Here is a 20,088-nt window from a genome sequence, read left to right on the forward strand (position 1 = left end):
GGTTCAATTTGCTTGCTTCGGATGGTTTAGTCCATTTATTTTTGAAGATTCTAAATTTTGGTGCCCCCGCCGCCGGTCTCATTCTTCCTCCGCCGCCGGCACACCTGCCTGCCAGGAAGATCCAACCAAGGCGAGCCGGCGGCCGGTGCATACGTGGTGGTTATGTGGCATTCGGATTCGCGCTCCCGTTTGGGAATTTTTGGTGGTCTCTAGTTTCGTGAGTTTTGATTCTTTGGAATGGTTGGTATTGCCATCCAGACATTCTGGAGATCGTGGTCAGCGGACCGATGTATTAGATCCCATTTTTTACACTATTTTGTAGCCGGATGTTTTTCAATTTGGCAAAGATTCAGTATCTTTGTTTTACACTATTTTGTAGCAGGATTTTTTACACTCAAATTTGTTTCTGTTATCTATCTTCCAGATTCAGTGGAGCTCGCTTCCTATTTTCTTTCCCTGATTTCTGGCAAAGATTCTGGTCTTTCGGTGCCGTCATATTTGGCCTGAGCCTTTCAAGTCTGTTCGGGCTAAGCAAGCATTTTCCGACTTCCTCCAAGTTATTCATTTTGCAAGAATTGGACTCACATCACTGGAACCTACCTCTCATGTACCCATGGTCATGTACGGATTTTTTGCTTAATGAACTAAGGTTAAGTGATTTTGCATGGCGTGTCTCCAAACTATTTCTCCTTTTTTTCAAATTTTAATGAAATATTCGTTTTGCAATTCCAAACCATAGGGATTAGGGAAGTCATTTTGATTACGAGTCACTGCTTCTAAAGAAGCTCATTTTTAACTACGGTCATGCCACTGTAAATACATGAGTTTTTTTTGTAAATGCCACTGTAAGTGCTACTGTACTACAAATGAAAATACATGATTTTTTTTTCCATAAATACCACTGTATGTATGTACCACTATGAAACTATTGTAAAATACATGAGTTATTTTTTTGTAAATTCTGCTATTTAATTCAACCATAAATACATGAGTTTCCCCGTAAATACCACTATAAGTATACATGAGGTTTTCCTACATCTTATGTAAATCCACTATAAAACATTAGTTTTCCATAAAATACTGTAAGTTTATCTCTTGTTTCAAACGCCAATCTAATGTCAAATGAAAGTGCATTTTTACAATCCAAAATGAATTCCAAACATCACTGTACATCCCACTGTACGACATGTTCAGTGCACATGCATGGAAACAGCACATGAAACGACAACTAACCCAGCATTCGAAACTACCATGGAACCAACATCTAAAACGACTAACGGAGCTCAGCTAACAGACGTTTTCTTGCACAGATCACGGCGCATGATCCAACGACTACACTAGGGTGCGTAGCTAGCCACCATGGTAGCAAATCCGCGTCGTATATATATATATATATATATAGAGACGCGCTATTTGACTCCCTGGGTGCAGAATATTATTCTGCTCCCCACCGGACCTGCCCATCAGCCGCGCGTGAAGCACTCCACCTGACCGCACGTTGAGGCGACGTAAAATACAGAGCATGCGACGTAAGAAAACGTTAGATGGGAGCCTGAGGCCTTGCAACCGCTGTGACGTCTGACGTGTAACTAGCTTGGAATCTTACGTTCATCAATGCTGCATCTGACATAAAAAAAAGCTTCCATTCAAGCAGCCCACGCGCCTCACGCATATTTGCAATCAGCCTGACATAGGTTTTTTACTTCAGCCTAAGAAAATTATGATCTGACATAAAATAGAGAAAACAGTCCAACGAGCAATATAAGAAATTCGCGTGGCAACACAAATCGGATGAAACGTGCAAGTAAAAATAATACAGAATCTATCTGTATTTAATAGGCAGGTACCAAAAAGTCTCCAGATACGTAAGTATCCAGGTACCCAACATATTGTGGCATAATGTGCTGTAAAATCAAGAAATTAAGGGAACAAAGACACGGCAATTAATTACACTTGTGCTATTTTTATTACACCACTTTGATAATTTTATTATGTCCTATTAGCCAACACGGTGTGAAGATCATCTTGTCAACATCCTTGCGCATTCTAAAGTGAAAAGAACTTCTCCTTTCTTTCTATGATAAGTGCACTGTTTTGACAAGCACTTCAATCACTTGATCATAATCAGTCTTGAACTCCGAAAGCTTCAGCATTAACATGATCTTGACAAACAACATACACTTCCAGTAATCGAGTTTCACTGTATAGTAGTCAAATAGAAAAAGACAGATGAGTTCTATTCCGAAAATAAATATCATGTGACGGAAGCAATAGTCATGTGTAGAGTTATAGTACATCTTAACTGTAAAAGAGCTGGTACTGTCTTATGGGACATGAACTGGAGATCTATGTGGAACGTAGGATTGGGGTGTACTGTAGCTTGGTATCATCCATATGGACAAACCATTAGCTATTGTTTGCATTTGATCATAGTTTGGGTAGCACCTAGATCAATAAAAGGATAAGTACATTTGCACAATAGATTGTCATCTTTTCCCTGCCAAAAGAATTACCATACTTCCCAGACCTTCCAAAACTTGCCAAGAAATGTTGCTCAGTTCATGAGGACCATACAGATCGTAGTACTACCTGAAAATTAATTGGAAGGGGAAAAAAACCAAAAAGTTCATTCCATGGTGGATGAGAGGTTATCCCGTGCCAAAATCCAGAAGGTGAGCCAAGCAATTTTTTTCATTAAATAAAAAGCTGCATGAACTATTGGATTCATACTTGACGTCAGCTCACGCCACACCAGGCCAACAAAAAATAGAAATTGCAATATATGAGCTTCCTCCCACACATTAACACAGCAAGTTACCCCATTCCGTATTGCCAAAAAAATCTATGAGCAATCATCACATGTACAACAGTCTTTTCTTTCGCCAGTGAAGACGCTCGCCGACAGCCGCAATCGCTAGTGCAGCCGATAGTCCAAATTCCAGAACCACCAGCCATGCACTATGCCCTCGATTAGACTGTGGGCTAGCTCGTAATAACAATAGCGATGGGAAAATAACCCGTTGTTGTAAAAGGGAAAAAGAAATTACGCCATGTAAGCATATTGTCATGGTCTAATGTGGTCTAATGTGCCCATTGATCATAAGAACTACCCGCAGCGACCCGCGGCCCAGTGTAAGAATTAACCACAAGCCTTGGCATGCCCATAAAAATATGTATCATAGGAACTAATGACATTGTGGGATGTCTACCTAATATCCCACAATCAAAGAATAACCGGTATGCTTCATCGTTCATGTGCCATGTGCCCGGAAAAGCACAACGAGTAAGAAAAGCTAGTAGGTTCCCATTCTCCAAACATGGCCTTACGAATTTTTCAGTGGCCTTAGGAAGAAAGATAACCGTTTAATAAACAGATTCCAATCCAAATATCAAACGATGCAACATGGTCAGCCAATCATCTGAATTTGAGCACCAAAATACAGAAACCAACACTATGTCATAGAAAAAGTCCTCTCATATGCCCCAAAGTGGCAGATGTAATATCCTTTGTTCCAAGAATCATAAATGTATGGATTGCAAGAACTTCGAAAGAATGGAAAACTAATTCAAGGTAAAATGCATCTATTGATATACTGCTCAACAAGCAGCTAACGTCACTCTGAATGCTGTCTCATTAGCTTTGTATAGAAAGAAGGATAAACCCCACCGTACCTTTACGGAGCCCAGATGCATGCTCCTCCAGAAGCAGTGCAGAGGAAGCACACAGATTGATATTAGTATTGTGAAGATTTTCTCAAAATCAACTCAGCTTTACTGTAGTCTTACCAGCTAAGTCGCTTGATATTAGCATTGTGCAGGTTTCTTCATTTATTTACAACTCCGAATCAGTATTCATCTTATTACAATTGAAATAGAAATCCAAGGATTATGGCTTTAACCAAAAGATAGTCAGCTCAAAACAAGTACGAACATTAGTTTGACCATTGAGTATATGATTCATAATGCAACTACGCCATAAAATTCAGTATACTTTTTGGTTAAACCTATTTGAAACTCCAACGATGCATGTGAGACATTGTTAACCAGCATCATGTAAAAACGAGCTTCTCAGGTGGATGTAAAAAACAATTCTATATCAGCTATTTAATCCTGAAATTGAGTGCCGGAGTCTGCAGACTAACAGGTAACAACTACACAAATCAACATGGATGGATTACAGCCACCAAAAAATCTTGCCGGACAAACCTTGCCGCCTTAGCCCAACAAGTAGCTGATGCAGGGATGAAGGGATACGGAGCTTGCCGGACACCGGCGACGAAGAAGATGGTGGGGGCGGCAGGCGACAGATGTAGGAGAAGCGGCCGGAGCAGTCTTGGATGCAGGGCGCGCGTCGAACCACCGCAGATGGCAGGGGGCGGGGGCTCGGGCCAGCGGCGCTCGTGGTCGTTCCTCCGGTAGCCAGAGCGGTGGGGAGGCCGTATGCCCGCCTCGACGCCTTCCGCCAGAATCGATTCAGGCCGCCGAGGTCACCCGCCGGTCGCCGCAATCCCCAGCAGCAGCCCTCGCCGACCGCCGTAGTTCCAGCTGAAGCCAGCTCGCCGTCGGCCGCGGGCAGTCGCTCGCCGGCAACACCACGCCTCCACCCGCCGATTCCACAACTGCACGCGCTCGATTTGACGAGAATGTGGGCTGCAGCTCTCAGCACACCACGACCAAAAAAGAAAGGAACCGTCGATGTAATACTAAGAAATAAGATTATGTTGGACGCTGTGGGCTAGTTGGGTTCGGGGGAGCCAGGTGAGCAGGATTCGGTCGATCGACCCGGGTGCAGAATTACTTATTCTGCACCTAGGGTGTCTAATAGAGTTTCTATATATATATATATATATATATATATATATATATATATATATATATATATATATATATATATATATATATATATATATATATATATATATATATATATATATATATATATATATATAGGATAAATACTTCCTACTCCTGGGTTATACTACCATACGGAAGTATATAACATACTTTATTGGTTTGAGTATGTTGGTACACTATATCTAAGATACTCCATACCAACTTTGGTGAAAAAAAATTAAATACACCCATAGTTTGCACTATACATACAAAATACATACATATTTATACGTAAATAAATAGTGTACGTAAAAAAATATACATACTACCTACAAAGTAGTATATATACTACCAAAATATTTTTATATACTTCATACTACATGTATATTCTCTTCGGTATGGTAGATACTACCTAGATTGTGTGAAACACACGTGGGAGTAACTACACCCGGGTGTAGTATGAATATGTCCTATATATATATATATATATATATATATATATATATATATATATATATATATATATATATATATATATATAGCTGGACTATTCTCGAACCCGTCTTAAGAGGGGTTCTAGAATAGGTATTCTCGAACCCCCTAATCCGTCTTGGTTTTTCTGTGCACCGAACCGGACCACGGCCTGGTCACCACCCCACCCTCCCCGAACCGGCTCACCTCCAATCCCCGAACCGAACTACCCACTTTCTTCCCCATCCCAACGCTACCTGCCTCCTCCACGCCGCCGGTGGCTGCATGCTCCACGATCCCCGGCCATCGCGCGCCTCCCGAACCCACCGACGCGCGCCGGATCCCCCGCCGCGCGCCTCCTGGACCCCGTCGCCGCGCGCCTCCTGCCCCGCCGCCGCGCGCCTCTCCGACCCCGCCGCCGCGGGCCTCCGGACCCCGACGCCGCGCGCCTCCCGGACCCCGCCGCGCGCCTCTCGCATCCCCGCCGCCGCACGCCTCGCATCGCCGCCGCCGCGCTCCTCTCGGATCCGCCGCGGCGCGCCTCCTGGATCCCGCCGCCGCGCGCCTCCTGGTTCCTGTCGCGGCGCGCCTCCTGGTTCCCCGCCGCCGCGTCTCCGGCCATAGACACGCGAGCGGCCCATCTCCCACCGTCGCGTCTCGGGCCACAGACACGCGAGACGAGCTCGGGCGTCGGCGTGGAGTTCAGGCGGCGCTGTCCCGTGCTTCCTCTCGAGCGCAGCGACGGCCCTCGTCACTGCTGGGATCCTCAGTACACCGCACTGGGACAACCGTGAGTGGAGCACCAGTGCGGATCCGGCGAGCATCCTTCTGCTCCTGTAAAGGTGAGTAGAAATTCAACTGTGAACACTAATTGCGTGCCCCATGCTTGCTTTTGTTAACTGTGAGTAGTTTCGATTAGGCCAAATAGGTAGTTCACAATTCACATGTGTATCTTAGTTGTTCATTTCAGTTTGAAACCCTGGAAGTTCAGTATGAACTTGTCAATACTTCACTTCGTCTCGCTGGAAGACCAACTTAATGTGGGGCAGTTCATTTTAAACATTGCAGAAAGTTCAATTGTGCAACCCCTGAAAGTTAATTTCATTTTTATTTGGAGAACAAATTGAATGATGCAGGAAGTTATTGTTTTTAGAGATTTTTATGGAGCTATTTCTATTAATTGTTGTTAACTGCTACTGCTGACAGACGGTGCCCCCTTTTTTCTGAGTAAAATAAGCTGCTATATTCTAGCTTTGCTCTCTCTCACACTTCTTTTAAATATTTTTTTTGTTTAGTCAAAAGTATGAATGATGCAATCCAGTTTGGTAAAATGATTTCTAATGCTTGCAGTTCGCTTATCATACTTCAAAAGTACAGGAGTATGTTGACGTTTGTTTTATAATCATGCTTGAAGTTCACCTCCTTTTTTGCTGGAAGTTAGCCCTGTCCATTTTCTCGGAAAGTTCACATTGTGATTGCTTGGAAGTGCAAATTTTCTATGTGAAAGTTCATATTTATGTTACCAGAAAGTTCCTCTTTTTTACTGTCGTGAAAATCCACATCACCTTCACGGAATTCCATGTGCGCCGCTCTGGGAGTCCTGGGAATACGGAATACAGTCCACCTTACTGTGCTCCTGCTCCTTGCGACCTTGCTGTGGCGTGTCGTATTGCCCGGAAGTCTAGTGAGCCACCATTAGAAGTTCACATGCACCAAACTCTGCATTGCATTTTGTTTTTTTTTTTGATCGAATTGCATTTTGTTGTTGCTTGCCTATGTATGTAGTCTACAGGGTGCACTAAAAGTATATACTATTGTGACCTTTTCGCTACCACAATATTTATAATCACGCTTTAGCTTTTCCTTCCAAGCCATACATCTTAGTTGTATGCTACTAATTGTTTGGGTTTTCTCTTTGCAGGACAGTACTACTCCAAGACTGGCCCAATCCATGAGATGGTACATATCCCTTCTTGATTTTCATATTGTTATCGTTCAGATTGACACTCTGGGGGTACATTAGTTATAAAATATTTTGCTTGATTCATTTGATATTGGGCTCATATGTAGTCCAAACGGAGAGATTTTCAGTCGTACTTCTAGTTTCCAGATGTTAGATGAATGTCTCATATGTTGCATCATTCACTGGTTCATTATAGCATTGCATTTCAATACTGATGTCAGAGTACGTTCGCCTTCTTTTTCCGGGATTTTGCATTGTCCATTGTTTTTTGGCAAGTTCACAGCGCCACCGCGTTGAAGTTCACTTTCTCTCTGTCTGAAAGTTCAGCTTTTTGGGCAAGTTCAGATCGTACGCGTATAAGTTCAAGATTTATTATTTGTACCAGCAGTATAGAATGGGCATGTGAAAATTTCACTTTTTTAGAATAAAAAGAAGTTCACTATGTTCCTATGTAAAGTTCACTATGTTCCTATGTTTGGTAGTTGCTAACTTGTATTGATAACCATGGACATATTTTAGAAGTTCGGAATTTTCAAAAGCTGAAGTCCAGTTCTACTCATACTATGAGTTCGTGTTTTATTTTTCAGGAAGTTCGCTTTTATTTAGCGGAAAGTTCGGCTTGTCCAATTCGGGGTTTTACCTTTTTTTCTCTCAAAAGGTTTTAATTCTTCGCCCATGAGAAAAGAAGGAAAATTACTTAATCCAGAGGAGAAATCCACCTTTTATTCCATAATAATTTGAACTTATAGAATAAAAAAACACTGCATGTGTTACTGTTCTTCTAGCGAGCCCACGGTTGGTATTTCCTTTGTTCTTTGATGCTTCCTTTGTATTTTTTTTAAATATATAAAGGAACAGAGGTTGGTGCTTTCGATTGTTACTTGGATGCATAAGCAAAATAGAGTAAAAGGCATATGGGGATATATTTATGTGACTGGTAAATAAGAAAAAGAAGTTCAGATTATTTACTGTGCCCTGTAGTTTTATTTACGTGAGTTAGAAGCTACCTTTGTTTCTTCAATCTTAATATCCAGTTTCTTGTGTCTTCTGGTCCTAACCATAGTCTGTACAAACTAAGTATAACCATTGCACTGATGCAGGTAAATACTTAGATGGCGTTTGGGGTACTTGGTGGAGGTTCAACGATGATCTACATCCCGCGGATCCGTTGGTGTCAACGTGTCAGCATCATATACATCAGGGAAGTGCACTCCATACATCCGGGCAGTTCACTCGGTGTGATAAATTTTTATAATGTTAAAGTAAATCATTGCACTTCCACATACCTGCAGTATGGACACAAATGGGTATAGTTGTGACAAAGTTTCTAAGAAGTTGCTACCGAGTTTCTGTGCTAGAACCTGAAGGCAATCAAATGTTAGTTTATTGATTATTACTAGTCTTTGTTGGTCTCGTCCTCCATATTTTTATTTTCTTTCTTGGAAGTGCATTATTTGCATTCGGGAAGTGCAGATGGATCAATTTGATATTTATGTTCAATATTCGTGATAATTTATCTTCATTTCTGGAAGTTCACACTTCATTCCATAGCAGATCAGTGTAGGTTTTCTTGGGGCTGACCGAGCACCTAGCTGCTGCATTGGGGTTCAAATATAATCGAACCATCTTCACTTTTGTTGGATAGTTCACTTCGGACATAATGGGAAGCTCAATTTGCACACCGTGAAAATTCATTTCATTTTTCTATGAAACAAACTAAATGGTAATGGTGAGTTCACTTTTGTAAAAGTGAAGTTCACTCCGCAAAATAAAATGAAGTTCATTTGAACAAAAATGCATATTGTTGAGGAGCTCAATCTTGTTTTGATGTATAAAAACATTATCTAGTATTTCATTTGCTCTTGACCATCTACCACTGTCTACTAGTATCCTTATGCTACCTTTTTTGTTATATGTAAGGTACACCACTTGATCAAGCCTACTATGCTATATCCGGTAATACTCCATGGGGAAGTTCGTCTATTTTCTCACGGGAGTTGCCTCATCAACTATTTTGTCGGCCAAACCACAATGAAAGTTCACTTTCTCTCGGTGTGAAAGTTCAGCTTTATATAGTCGGTGAGTGTTGTCCGTCCGTGTTTAATTTCAAGGTTTATTTTGATCTTTCACTGAATGGTCTGAACTTTAAATATCTTAACTCATCTCTACGCTATCTTTCCTATTTCGTCCACATTGGTATGCTGATGCTACTTGAACTAATAATGAGGTCCTGAAGTGCACCTTGTCTGTTGCTGAAGTTCATTTTTCTTTCTCAATAAATTATTATATGCTGTCAAAGATTTCACTATGCCAGAGCTAGAAGCTCATTAAAAAAATTATAAGTCCAGTTAAAAAAATCATAGATTGCAGTTAAAAAGAAGTCCAACACAAGCTAGAGTTAATTACAATTCATGGTAGCCTACAGTCGTCCAACTCATGTTTGTCATTTCCTTTTTATTTCTTAGTTTGTCTCCCAACAAGCATTTGCATGCCATTGCTTCATACAACCCTTTCATCCATGTATGTATAAACTAGTCTGTTAGTAAAACCAAGTGCATATATGAATGTATATAATGGTATGAAACGATGATGGACACTGAATGTGAGAAACAGAGCAGTGTACACCCACTTTGTTTTGACTTGGAATAGAAGTTCTATTTACTGTAAAAAAAAGTGGAAAAATAGGAAGTTCACTAGCTAAGCTACAGCGGTTCTTTATTTGAGAAGTTTGTGAAGCTCAATTCTATTAATTTGCGAAGTTCACATCTACTGCTATTTTCATTTTTTTCTCAATTCTGTTTGTATAGTGGAAGTTCGTCTTATATAAATAATGAAGTTTGTTCATATTACTGGAAGATACTGCTTGTTTTACATTTGCGTGAGTTCACTAGATGATTCGGAGTAGGATGCACGTGTGCTACTGGATTCTTTGTGTTTTTCCTTATAATGTTTGATGGCACAATGTTATCTCTTACTATCATCCTATTTCGCATGATATAATAATGTTGCGTTAACTTTGGATTGATTTTCTATAGGCAACATTTGTGTTTACTCTGTTGATTTCCTGATGTTCACTCTACTATCTTGTGTAGTTCAGTTTGGTATCGTGTGTCTCCGCCACATGGTGAAGTGAATACAGATTGGAAGTTCATTGAAACATTTTCCGGAAGCTCACTAATTATTTGCGCAAGTAGTTCAGTTTTACCAACAAATGTGAGTTACCTTTTTTTAATCTACAGCCGGGTTTATATTTTCTTGTCGAAAATAACATACCTTCTTTGCTACTGGTCAATGTGCAGAAAAGAGAAAATTTCACGGAAAAAATTAAGAGATGCACCATCTACTCCAAAACATATGTCCAGAGCATGGCAGTCCACTACACTTCTCCTGGAGTCCACTTCTTACAGCCGTGCGTACATCGGTAGTCCAGTGCGTAAGGCTGGAGAGTCCACCGGTGCGTTATGCCGGGAGTCCAATGGACCAGTGTCTGGAGTCCAACTCATGCGCGCACGTTTGGATGCTCAGGAATGAGGCAGTGCTTTTGTGTCCCGTTGCTGATGATTATTTCATTTCTATAGCTTGTGATGTTCACTTTTTTTCTGAGAAAAGATCACTTTGTAATCACAGAAAGTTAACTGTAACAAATTATGCAGTATAATTGGCATGAATATTGGTTTCCCTGCCCTTTTTAGCATGTTGATATGGATGTTATGTTCGTCTTCCAAGGGCACTCACTTTTTTGTGTCTAAAAAATGTTCAATTTATCCTCGCAAACATTGTTCACTTATTTAATCCCGGAAATTTATCCTTGATATGCATGTTATGTACGATGCTAACCCATTCAAACAGTGAGTTCTTATGGGTTTCAATTCTGGGATGTTCTGGCGCTCTTGAAGTCTTTTTACTTTTTTTTACATGTCAAAGTTCACTAAGAATATGGTGGAATTCAAAGACGGAAGTTCACCATGCTCAAAAAATTATTTTCTATCGAAATGCACTTTGGTAAGAACAAAAGTTCACCTTGTACTGCATGGAAGCTCACCTCCTACATGGTTTGTACCATGCGACAATTCAGTTTAAACAAGCTGAAAATTTATTTTGTGTCAATATTAACTTTGAACATGCAGGAAGTTTGAAATTTATTTTTTGTAAATATTAAATTTGAACGCGGAGGATATTCACCACAAACATGCCAAAAATTTACTTTTGTTGACCTTCATTTTGTACCGGGCGCGAAAGTTCACTTAAACCATGTAGGAAGTTCATTTTAAACATGCTTGTAATTTCTATAATGCGACCGGAAGTTCACAAACAAGATATCGGGAAGTTCACTTCCATAATCGAGCACCTCAAGCACTCTATTTTTCTGGGCGGAAATCATACACATAGAAATCCTTCTTACGACCTCTCATTGTGCAAATCGACTGGAGCTACGTACAATTAGCACTAATATAACTCTACTAATACTCCAACACACCACAATGCCACATCTAATCAATCTGGATGAGCCTATTTCAAAGTATTCTTGTGTCGGCATTATGTCCGCTTGTGTGTATTTCTAAAATTAAACTTAAATCGTTTAAAATTTTGAAAAAAGTTCAACATGAAAAAGTTGCGCCTAACAAATATCTTTTCAGCATAATATCATTTGGAACATTCCGACAAGTGGTTCAAAAATAAGGTCCAAAAAACAGTACGAAAAACAGAGAAAAGCGGAAATCGGAATCACGTATTTTCGAATCTGCTCCTAAACCGTAAAGAATTTGGAAAAACTTCCTACATGAACAATTTGCGCCTAGTCAACAGCTTTCCAACGCCATATCATAAGCATAAATCCGATAAACCGTTTGAAAATTAAACCCCCAAAACTGCACGAAAAAAGGGAAATCCGCGAAAACGTTGTTTACTATATTTAAAATTAGTTTTAAACAATACAGAATTTGGGAAAACAATGAACACGAAAAAGTTGCGAAATTTCCATATGAATCCAACGGTATATTATATGTATCATTCCGTTAAGCGGTTTGAAAATCAGCCTCAAAACATTGTCCGCAAAAAACATGGAATTATAGTGTTCCGTCAAGAAGTTCACGTGGAAATAAGTGGGAAGTTCAGAAAGGGTTCGAGAATAGTTATTCTCGAACCGGTTCGAGAATAGCAGACCTATATATATATATATATATATATATATATATATATATATATTGTATATTCCTCTTGAATTCTTTTCGGTTCTAATTTCAAATATGTTTCAAATTGTACATTCATATGCATGTATATATGTAGTACCGTAGAATATGTGAAACTCCTTTAAAATTAAAATAAAGCATAAAAGAAATAAAACAATACAAATTAAAAAGAAAACAGGTTTAGGGGGGCTAAAACCCTAAACCTGCGGCGGCCTTTAGTCGCGGTTGGCCAGAAGAACCGCGACTAAAGGTCCTCCGCCCCGACGGTCGCCTGGCGTCCACGTGGACGGGCCTTTAGTCGCGGTTCGTAAGCAACCGCGACTAAAGGGTGGGGCCTTTAGTCGCGCTTATTTGGTCGCGGTTGCGCAACCGCGACTAATGGCAGTTGCGAACCGCGACCAAAGGCCTTTAGTCGCGGTTGGCCAGAAGAACCGCGACGTAAGGTCCACCCACGTATATAAGGTCCATTCATGGAATATGAAAAAATATAGAAATAGGAAATACACATAGGATTAAAATGACTCGTCTTACATAAATCTAGGAAGATGAAGTGTTTTTTTTTGAAACATAATATGCTACGCCAAACAAGCCGCCTCATTAAAAAAATTTCCAATTTCCTTAGATACCCCGGTAAAAAAAAGAATGCGTAAAAAGGGAAGATGAAGTGTTTTTAATTGTGTAGCAAGGAAATTTTTCATGCTGTATGACCTAAGTTCTAACATTTTTTCATATAGAATTTACACAATAGCATTCTTCTATAAAAAATTATCATAGAATATGTTGCTATGAATCAAAACGGCATAGAAAAGCATCCAAATTCTACACAATTCCTACACAAAACGCATGAATCAAAAGATCCCTTAAATGTGACCATGGCAACAGAACTCATCAATAATTTCCAAAGCAGCCAAAGCGAAAACGCGTACACCAGAAAGTTTTCTCCTTCAGGTTTGTCGCCGCAAATAGCAAGCCGATGGCCGATCGGGAGAAGATGCAGATCTTCGTGAAGACCCTGACGGGCAAGACCATCACGCTAGAGGTCGAGAGCAGAGACACTGTCAACAACGTCAAGGCCTGACCAGCAACAACCCATCTTCATCGGGAAGCAGCTCGAGGATGGCCACATTCTCACAGACTACAGCGTGCAGAAGGAGTCGATGCTGCACCTACTGACGTGAGGTATCCACGGCAATGTCCATTCATGATGTACTTGGGTTTAGGGCCCTAACCAGTCCCGGCTCCGGCCACCTCCCCTGCCCACCGGAAGTAGCCCAGCTGCGTCCGGGCCAGGCCCACCTAGCCCTAGATGGGGCCCAAAGGGCCCGAATCTGGGCTGGGAGGGCACCACCAAGCGCCGCCTCGCCACCCCGTCACCAAACAGTGACGCCATCACCAGCACACAACTCAACGTTGCGCCGCCCGAGGAGCTTGGCCGCCGCCGGAACCACTGTCGACCAAGGATCACCGCCCCCGTCCCCCCTCCAGATCAACGCGCGTTTAGGGGCAGATCCGCCGCCGCCAACACCGCACGGGGCTTTGCCCGGCGGCCTACGCCGATGGCTGCGGCTGGGGAGGGCGGAGGAGGGGGTCAGGGACGAGCTAGGTCTTGGCCGGCCTCCTGTCTCCCACGGGGAGCGACAGCGATGGCCAGAGCGTCGCGGGAGGCGGAGGAGAGGAGCCACGGGGGCGGGCGGAGGTGGGAAGGGCTTCGCAGCGGCGGCTCGGAACCCGAGGATAGGAGTGCGTGGAAACGTCTTAACGTAGGTGCTCCACAATTGAATAAAAGAAGAGTTCTAAATAAACAACTCTTGGATTCGTACAAGACAAACGTACAGTAGAGAGATAGTAGGCACATCAATGACGGACATAGTGCCCAGAGTATGCATCAATAGAAAAACAATTCTGTAAATTTACAAAATCATACTATTACCATCGTAACAAAACTACCCTAAAACTCATCCTCCTCTAGTAGCCACCACCCCTGAGGGCGAGGACGAGGTGGAGCACATCGCCGCCCCTGATATTGTAGTCCTTGGCCGTCTTGTCATCGGCCATCTGCTTGCCGCCGAAGATGAGCCTCTGCTGCACTGGCGGTATCCCCTCCTTCTCCTCGACACGCTCCTTGATCTTGTCCACGGTGTCTGTCGGCTCGATGTCGATGTCGATCTCCTTGCCGGTGAGCGTCTTGACCTTGATGGTGGTGCCCCCGCGTAGGCGGAGCACGAGGTGTAGCGTGGACTCCTTCTGCACGTTGTAGTCGGCGAGGGTGTGGCCGTCCTCGAGCTGCTTGCCGGCGAAGATGAGCCGCTGCTGGTCGGGCGGGATGCCCTCCTTATCCTGGATCTTTGCCTTGACGTTGTCGATGGTGTCGCTGCTCTCCACCTCCAGCGTGATGGTCTTTCCCGTCAGGGTCTTCACGAAGATCTGCATCTTCTTCTCGATCAGTTCCGACGAGCGTGTTTCTGTGTTTTCGGTTGGCTTGGTTAAGAGATCGATGTGTTACCGACCGGTCGCGTACATTTATATACATGAGGGGACCGAGCCCTACGTCGAGCCTGCATTCGAGTCGAGTTGGGACCTGGGAGTCCGATCGGCGATGTCCACGACATGCGCTGGCATGATCCGGCACGCACTCCGTCGCGCACTGTGTGCTGATCGTGGCCCCATGAGCATCGTTTCGTATTTGGACTATGAGAACGTTGTGTATTTAGCTACAAATATATTCCATGTTTTTGCCTCTGCTGTGCTATACCTATTACGTCTATAAATTCCAGTCGTTTCAAAGTGCTCCCCGTACCTAGCAGTAGCAGCACGACGATGGCCGCGGAACAACCCGACTGGCTGAAGCTCCCCTTCGATCTCCTGGAACCCATTGCACAGAGAAGCCGCGATGCCGTCACGGGGCTCGACACGTTTCGCTCTGTTTGCCGGACATGGCGATCCGCCGTGACACGAGCGGCGGCGCCGCGTCTCCTGCTTCCTGTCCCTCAGAACGGCTCCGAGCCGCTAGGCGGTTCGAAGTACGCGCTGCTATTCCCCTTGTCGCGTGGCTGGTCTATAATAATCGATGCTCGCGACGTCTCATGCCACCTCAAGCATCTTCCCACGGGCGCCATGGCTGTGCTGCCCAACCTGAACACCGTCCGCAACAGCTTCACGTCCGAGATCGAGAATCTGGACTACGAGCATGCCCCTGAATCTGATCGTGAAGAAGCCCATGTTTCCGACGAGGATTCGTGCGGGGATGATTCTGTCGATCAAGATCAAGAAACGCCTTCCTTTGACGGTTCCAGTGCATGCGGCCATCCCGATGACAACGATGAGTGCTCCGCACAACAAGAAGCGCCTTGTCCGGAGGAGATCAGTGAGTGCGGAGAACCTGAAGAGCACTCCACTGATGAAGAAGCGCCTGCTACACACGACGATGAGTGCTCCACAGATCAAGATGTGCCTTCTACCGAGGATTACAGTGAGACTACGTCCCAAGATGGCTGGTATCGGCGGCACAACCTCAAGATCAAGATCAAGTATCTTTGGTATCATTTATTCTTCGACACCCACCTCAGCTTATCGGATGTCTTCAACTTCGCCATCCATGTTCCTCCTGGTACTCTAGCAGCAAGCACGGAGGGCATGGTGATCATCATGTATCATATGCTGCAGGGGAACACGGGGATGGTTTTCTGCCGACCGGGAGACGCAGCATGGACGAAGATAGCTAATCCCAATTCAGAATATTTAAGCTTCACCGACTTCGCCTACTTCGAGGGCAAGATGCTCGCCTTGGACGATAAAGGCGTCACGTTAGTGTTCGATGCCACCACACTCCATCTCCTCTACCAGGTCGATGTGCCTCCGGCAACGCCCAACGTTAGCTGCAAAATTTTCGATTATGCTCTAGACGAGTTCCATTGTCTCCGCCTCGTTGCATTGCCGAGCAAGGTGCTTTTGGTCAAAATACGCGTGAAGTCAGCCGAGCCTGAGGGCTTCGACATATTTGAGCTATCGTCCGGGCCTGGGCAAGATCATGGCAGGCAACATGCCTGGCGCAAGGTGAACGGGGACAACATTGGTGGCAGCCACGAGTTATTCTTGGATTGCTACCACAATACCTTCAGAGACGCTCACGACGGTAGGGGAACGCGGATTTATTTTCACGATGACTTCTTGGCTAATGTGGGCAGCGGCGCTGCGTACTGCTACAACGTGAAGGATGACAAGCTAGAGTGTGTTTACATGCCATCGGCCGAGGACAACGGCTGCATATATTCGACTAGGCCTAGTTGGTACGTTCCAACTAATTAATTGTGCAAGGAAAAATAAATCTTTTGAAGCCATAATTTTTTTTATAAAGGACCAAAATGCAAGGCGCTCGTATGCAAATAAGTTACTCCGTATTTCAATTCTTAAACTTCCAGAAAAATTTATCTCACAAATTTTATATCCGATTGACATCTTTTCATTGTTGAATTAGCCACATGAATTTCTTCTAAAATACAATTTTTATCAACATGTTTTGACAAATTTTTCCATCAATAATTGATAATTTGTTGCCACATGTGAGATTATACACAACTTACTTAACATTTTTTTATTTTAACGAAAAGGCCAAAAACTTGAGGCCATGTGAACTGTGAAGAACTCCTTCCGTCTCATTAAGCATTTTTTTTATTTTTTTTCTATATTTGGACATATCTACACACAACGAAAAGGCCAAAAAAATTATCCTATGCCCGATGTAGCAAACCTTCAGCTACAAGAACCTAAACATTCTCTTCCACTATGGCTTCCACGGATTCTTCGACATGATCGCTAGCCATCGAATATCCGGTCATCCTTAACTTTTTGAACTTGATCTTCATGTACCATATCATTTGCACTTTCACGAGTTCTTGGTTTAGAGCTAGCTATTGCCACTAGTTAGTGGCACAAAATATCTTTTTAAGTATGCAGTTAAAAAATGTAAATATCTTTTTACCTAGCTTACAAATTCAAACCATGAATTATCAATCCACCACATTCACTTAAATACATAATTTTTTGAAGAAATATACCTCCCCAATAAGCAGGCCCTTCCCCTTCTCCCTTTCTTGTCCATCTCATGCCCTGTAGATGCGCCAAGCCATCACCGACGACGAGCATTTCTATGACAACCTTCTTTGGCTGCTCGCCTGGCCTGTTGCACTCAGGTTGCGCCGACCAAGCCGGGTGTCAGTGCTGACTTTTCATCCATGAAGGAGTTATGTCATAGAGGCAATAGTATAATGTGATTATTTATTAATAACTCAAAGTTTGTTTATTTTTTGCAAAAAAATCACGGATCAATTGATAATTATCAATTGTAGTACAAAGAGCTCTAAAAGTAAAATAAATTACAAATAGGTACTTTGACCACCTAGAGAAGACTACAAGCACTAGAGCTAGCCGAAGGCGCGTCACTATCCTCGCTCTGCCTCACAGAAGCCGAGCAAAACTTATCGTAGTAGAGCTTGCTGTAGTAGACAAACAAAAGGTCATCGTGCAAAGGCTCCAAAGGACTAGGAAACACACCAACTAACACAAAGATGTGAACCATAGATCGGACAAGCTAGACTAGCAATCAGACCAACTAACACAAACACCGTTTGGATCCCAGGAGATCTGCCAGGAAGATAACTTCACGCGCCCTCCGCTAGCGTTAGGGGCACCACCAAAGCGAGGATAAGTTTGGGAGAACCTTATTCTAATTTTAGGACGTAGCCACCGCCTCACTATCCTAAAGAAGACACTGCAAATACCTAAAAAACAAAATCCTACCGTCAGCCAGAGGTCGTGTTCTGCCACACCTCCAAGGCCCCAAGGCCACCAGAGGCGGGTGGACCAGCAGTGTCACCGACTAGAGGGGTGAAACCCTAGATTTGTTTTTTCTGGATTGCATCCTCTCTGTCTAAATGGATATATGTTCTCATGCATTTGTATTGGTTAATAACTCCATGTTTATTGCTGAAAGTAAATGAACCGCCTCTCCCGCACCCCTCCCAACCCTAACCGCCTCCCGCCGCCATCGCCGGTAGCGCCGCCAGGGCAAAGACCACGGGGCGTGGCGGTGGCGGGGGCCCTTCTTCGTTGAAATGATGTGGACGGCGGACGGGATTGCTCTCCATCGACGCTGCGACCGATCGGCGTGGATGGTGATGGGCGGCGGCGGCCTGGTTCTGCGTTGCAGCCCCCCTCCTCCCATCGGCTCTCCCCCGCAGCACGCCAGCAGGGGCTGGTGGTGGGCGGCGGCAAGGCCCATGGTCTGCGCCATTTTCCCCCCAGCCTCTCACTGGTGCATGGAGATGGTCTCGGGCTTCTCCCGCGACACGAGGTCGTCCGGGGCAGCAGCCTTGGGTTCGACGGTGGAGGCGGCTCTCTTCTTCGCTGGAGAGGGTCGGCCTGCGGATGGTGGTGCTGGATCTTTCGATCTGTCATCGCGTTCCGGCGGCAAGATGGAGAGGCGTGGAAGCCAGCGAAGGCTAATGTCACCGGTGGTGGGCTGGCGTTCGACTACGGCGGTGCCCAGGGCGTGTGCGGTGTCTTCGGACAACGCGATCTGCGCTTGGTGTCTCCGACGGAATCCTTGGCCGGCCTGGGATGGTCGCCGGCGTGGGGGCGCGACCTGAATAAAGGCGGCGGTCCTAGGATTCCAATTTGTGTCAAGTTGTTGATCTGCCAGAGCTATGTCCCCTTTGATCTGGCTAGAGTGGCGGGTTTCGGGAGGCGCCGCCAGCGATCTTCCATGGGCGATTCACGCCTGGAGACTGCTGGATCAGGTGGGACTCGGTCGTGCGCACCCATGTTTTACCCTAGCCGTTTGGTTTCAGAGGGAGCGCTTCGAAGCTCTGTTGTCTGTTAATATCATGGGATGTTCTCGTTCCATGGTGCTCACAGAGAATGTCATGAAGTCCGAGATCTGAGAACTAGCAATGGACGATCCGTTCTTTGGGGCGAGGAGGAGTTGGCTTGGTGTTTTGTGACTTGGAGCAGCGGCATGCAAGTGGGGGCGACTGCACAGGAGAAGACCAAATTCTTATCTTTCAGGGTGAAAATCCAACGTTTGGCCTTAATTGGTTGTGTCTGGCAATGGCCTTGTTGAAGGCATCGTTTTGAGAGTGAGGACCTTCTTCAGGGTGAAAACCCAGATCTTTGATCGGGCGACGACAGCGCTTGTGCACTATTCCCTTCTTGAAGGCACTGCTTTTGAAGAAGTTGGACTTATGGTGTTGTCATGGTGGTGTTAGTGTTGTTGTTTCAATGATTAAACTACCGTAGCAGGACTTTTTCTGTAATTCTTTTTTTTTTGGCAATGTGCATCCGTAAGAACGCTAGGGCAATGCGTTGTTGCAGAGGCTGGGTGTAATTGGTATCTCCGATATTAATATATGCTCTTTGTCGAAAAATGTTTATTGTTAATATTTATTTCTTAATTCTATAACTGCTATGATTTTTGAGTATGAGATTCGAAGAAAAAGCCAATATCATGGGCATCTTGTATAAAAGTTTCCTGGTCCCGCCTCTAAGACCATCTTGTATGTTGTTTGATGATCACACTTTTCTGATCATGGGCATGGTTATGCCAACCATCTGCTAATATTCTACTTGGCCTAGTTG

The 20,088-nt window shown here is 44.0% G+C and overlaps 1 protein-coding gene and 1 long non-coding RNA gene across 3 annotated transcripts; both read right to left on the reverse strand.

Moving 5' to 3' along the window:
• Positions 1–1,905: 1,905 nt before the first annotated feature.
• On the reverse strand, positions 1,906–4,743 carry LOC127334439 (uncharacterized). Of its 2 annotated transcripts, none has more exons than XR_011743411.1 (2): positions 2,304–4,743; positions 1,906–2,200 (listed from the first exon to the last, which is right to left on the reverse strand). It is a non-coding gene; the product is annotated as an uncharacterized lncRNA (long non-coding RNA). The 2 variants fall into 2 exon arrangements; XR_011743412.1 differs by having other exon boundaries at positions 2,296–4,743.
• A 9,556-nt stretch (positions 4,744–14,299) lies between these two features.
• On the reverse strand, positions 14,300–14,917 carry LOC127307534 (ubiquitin-NEDD8-like protein RUB2). The gene has a single exon (XM_051338258.2). The coding sequence runs from the start codon at positions 14,884–14,886 to the stop codon at positions 14,422–14,424; it is 465 nt and encodes a 154-aa protein (XP_051194218.1). The 5' UTR covers positions 14,887–14,917; the 3' UTR covers positions 14,300–14,421.
• Between the last annotated feature and the right edge of the window lie 5,171 nt (positions 14,918–20,088).

Source organism: Lolium perenne, chromosome 1 (genome assembly GCF_019359855.2).
Source record: "Lolium perenne isolate Kyuss_39 chromosome 1, Kyuss_2.0, whole genome shotgun sequence".
Taxonomy (NCBI): Eukaryota; Viridiplantae; Streptophyta; class Magnoliopsida; order Poales; family Poaceae; genus Lolium; species Lolium perenne.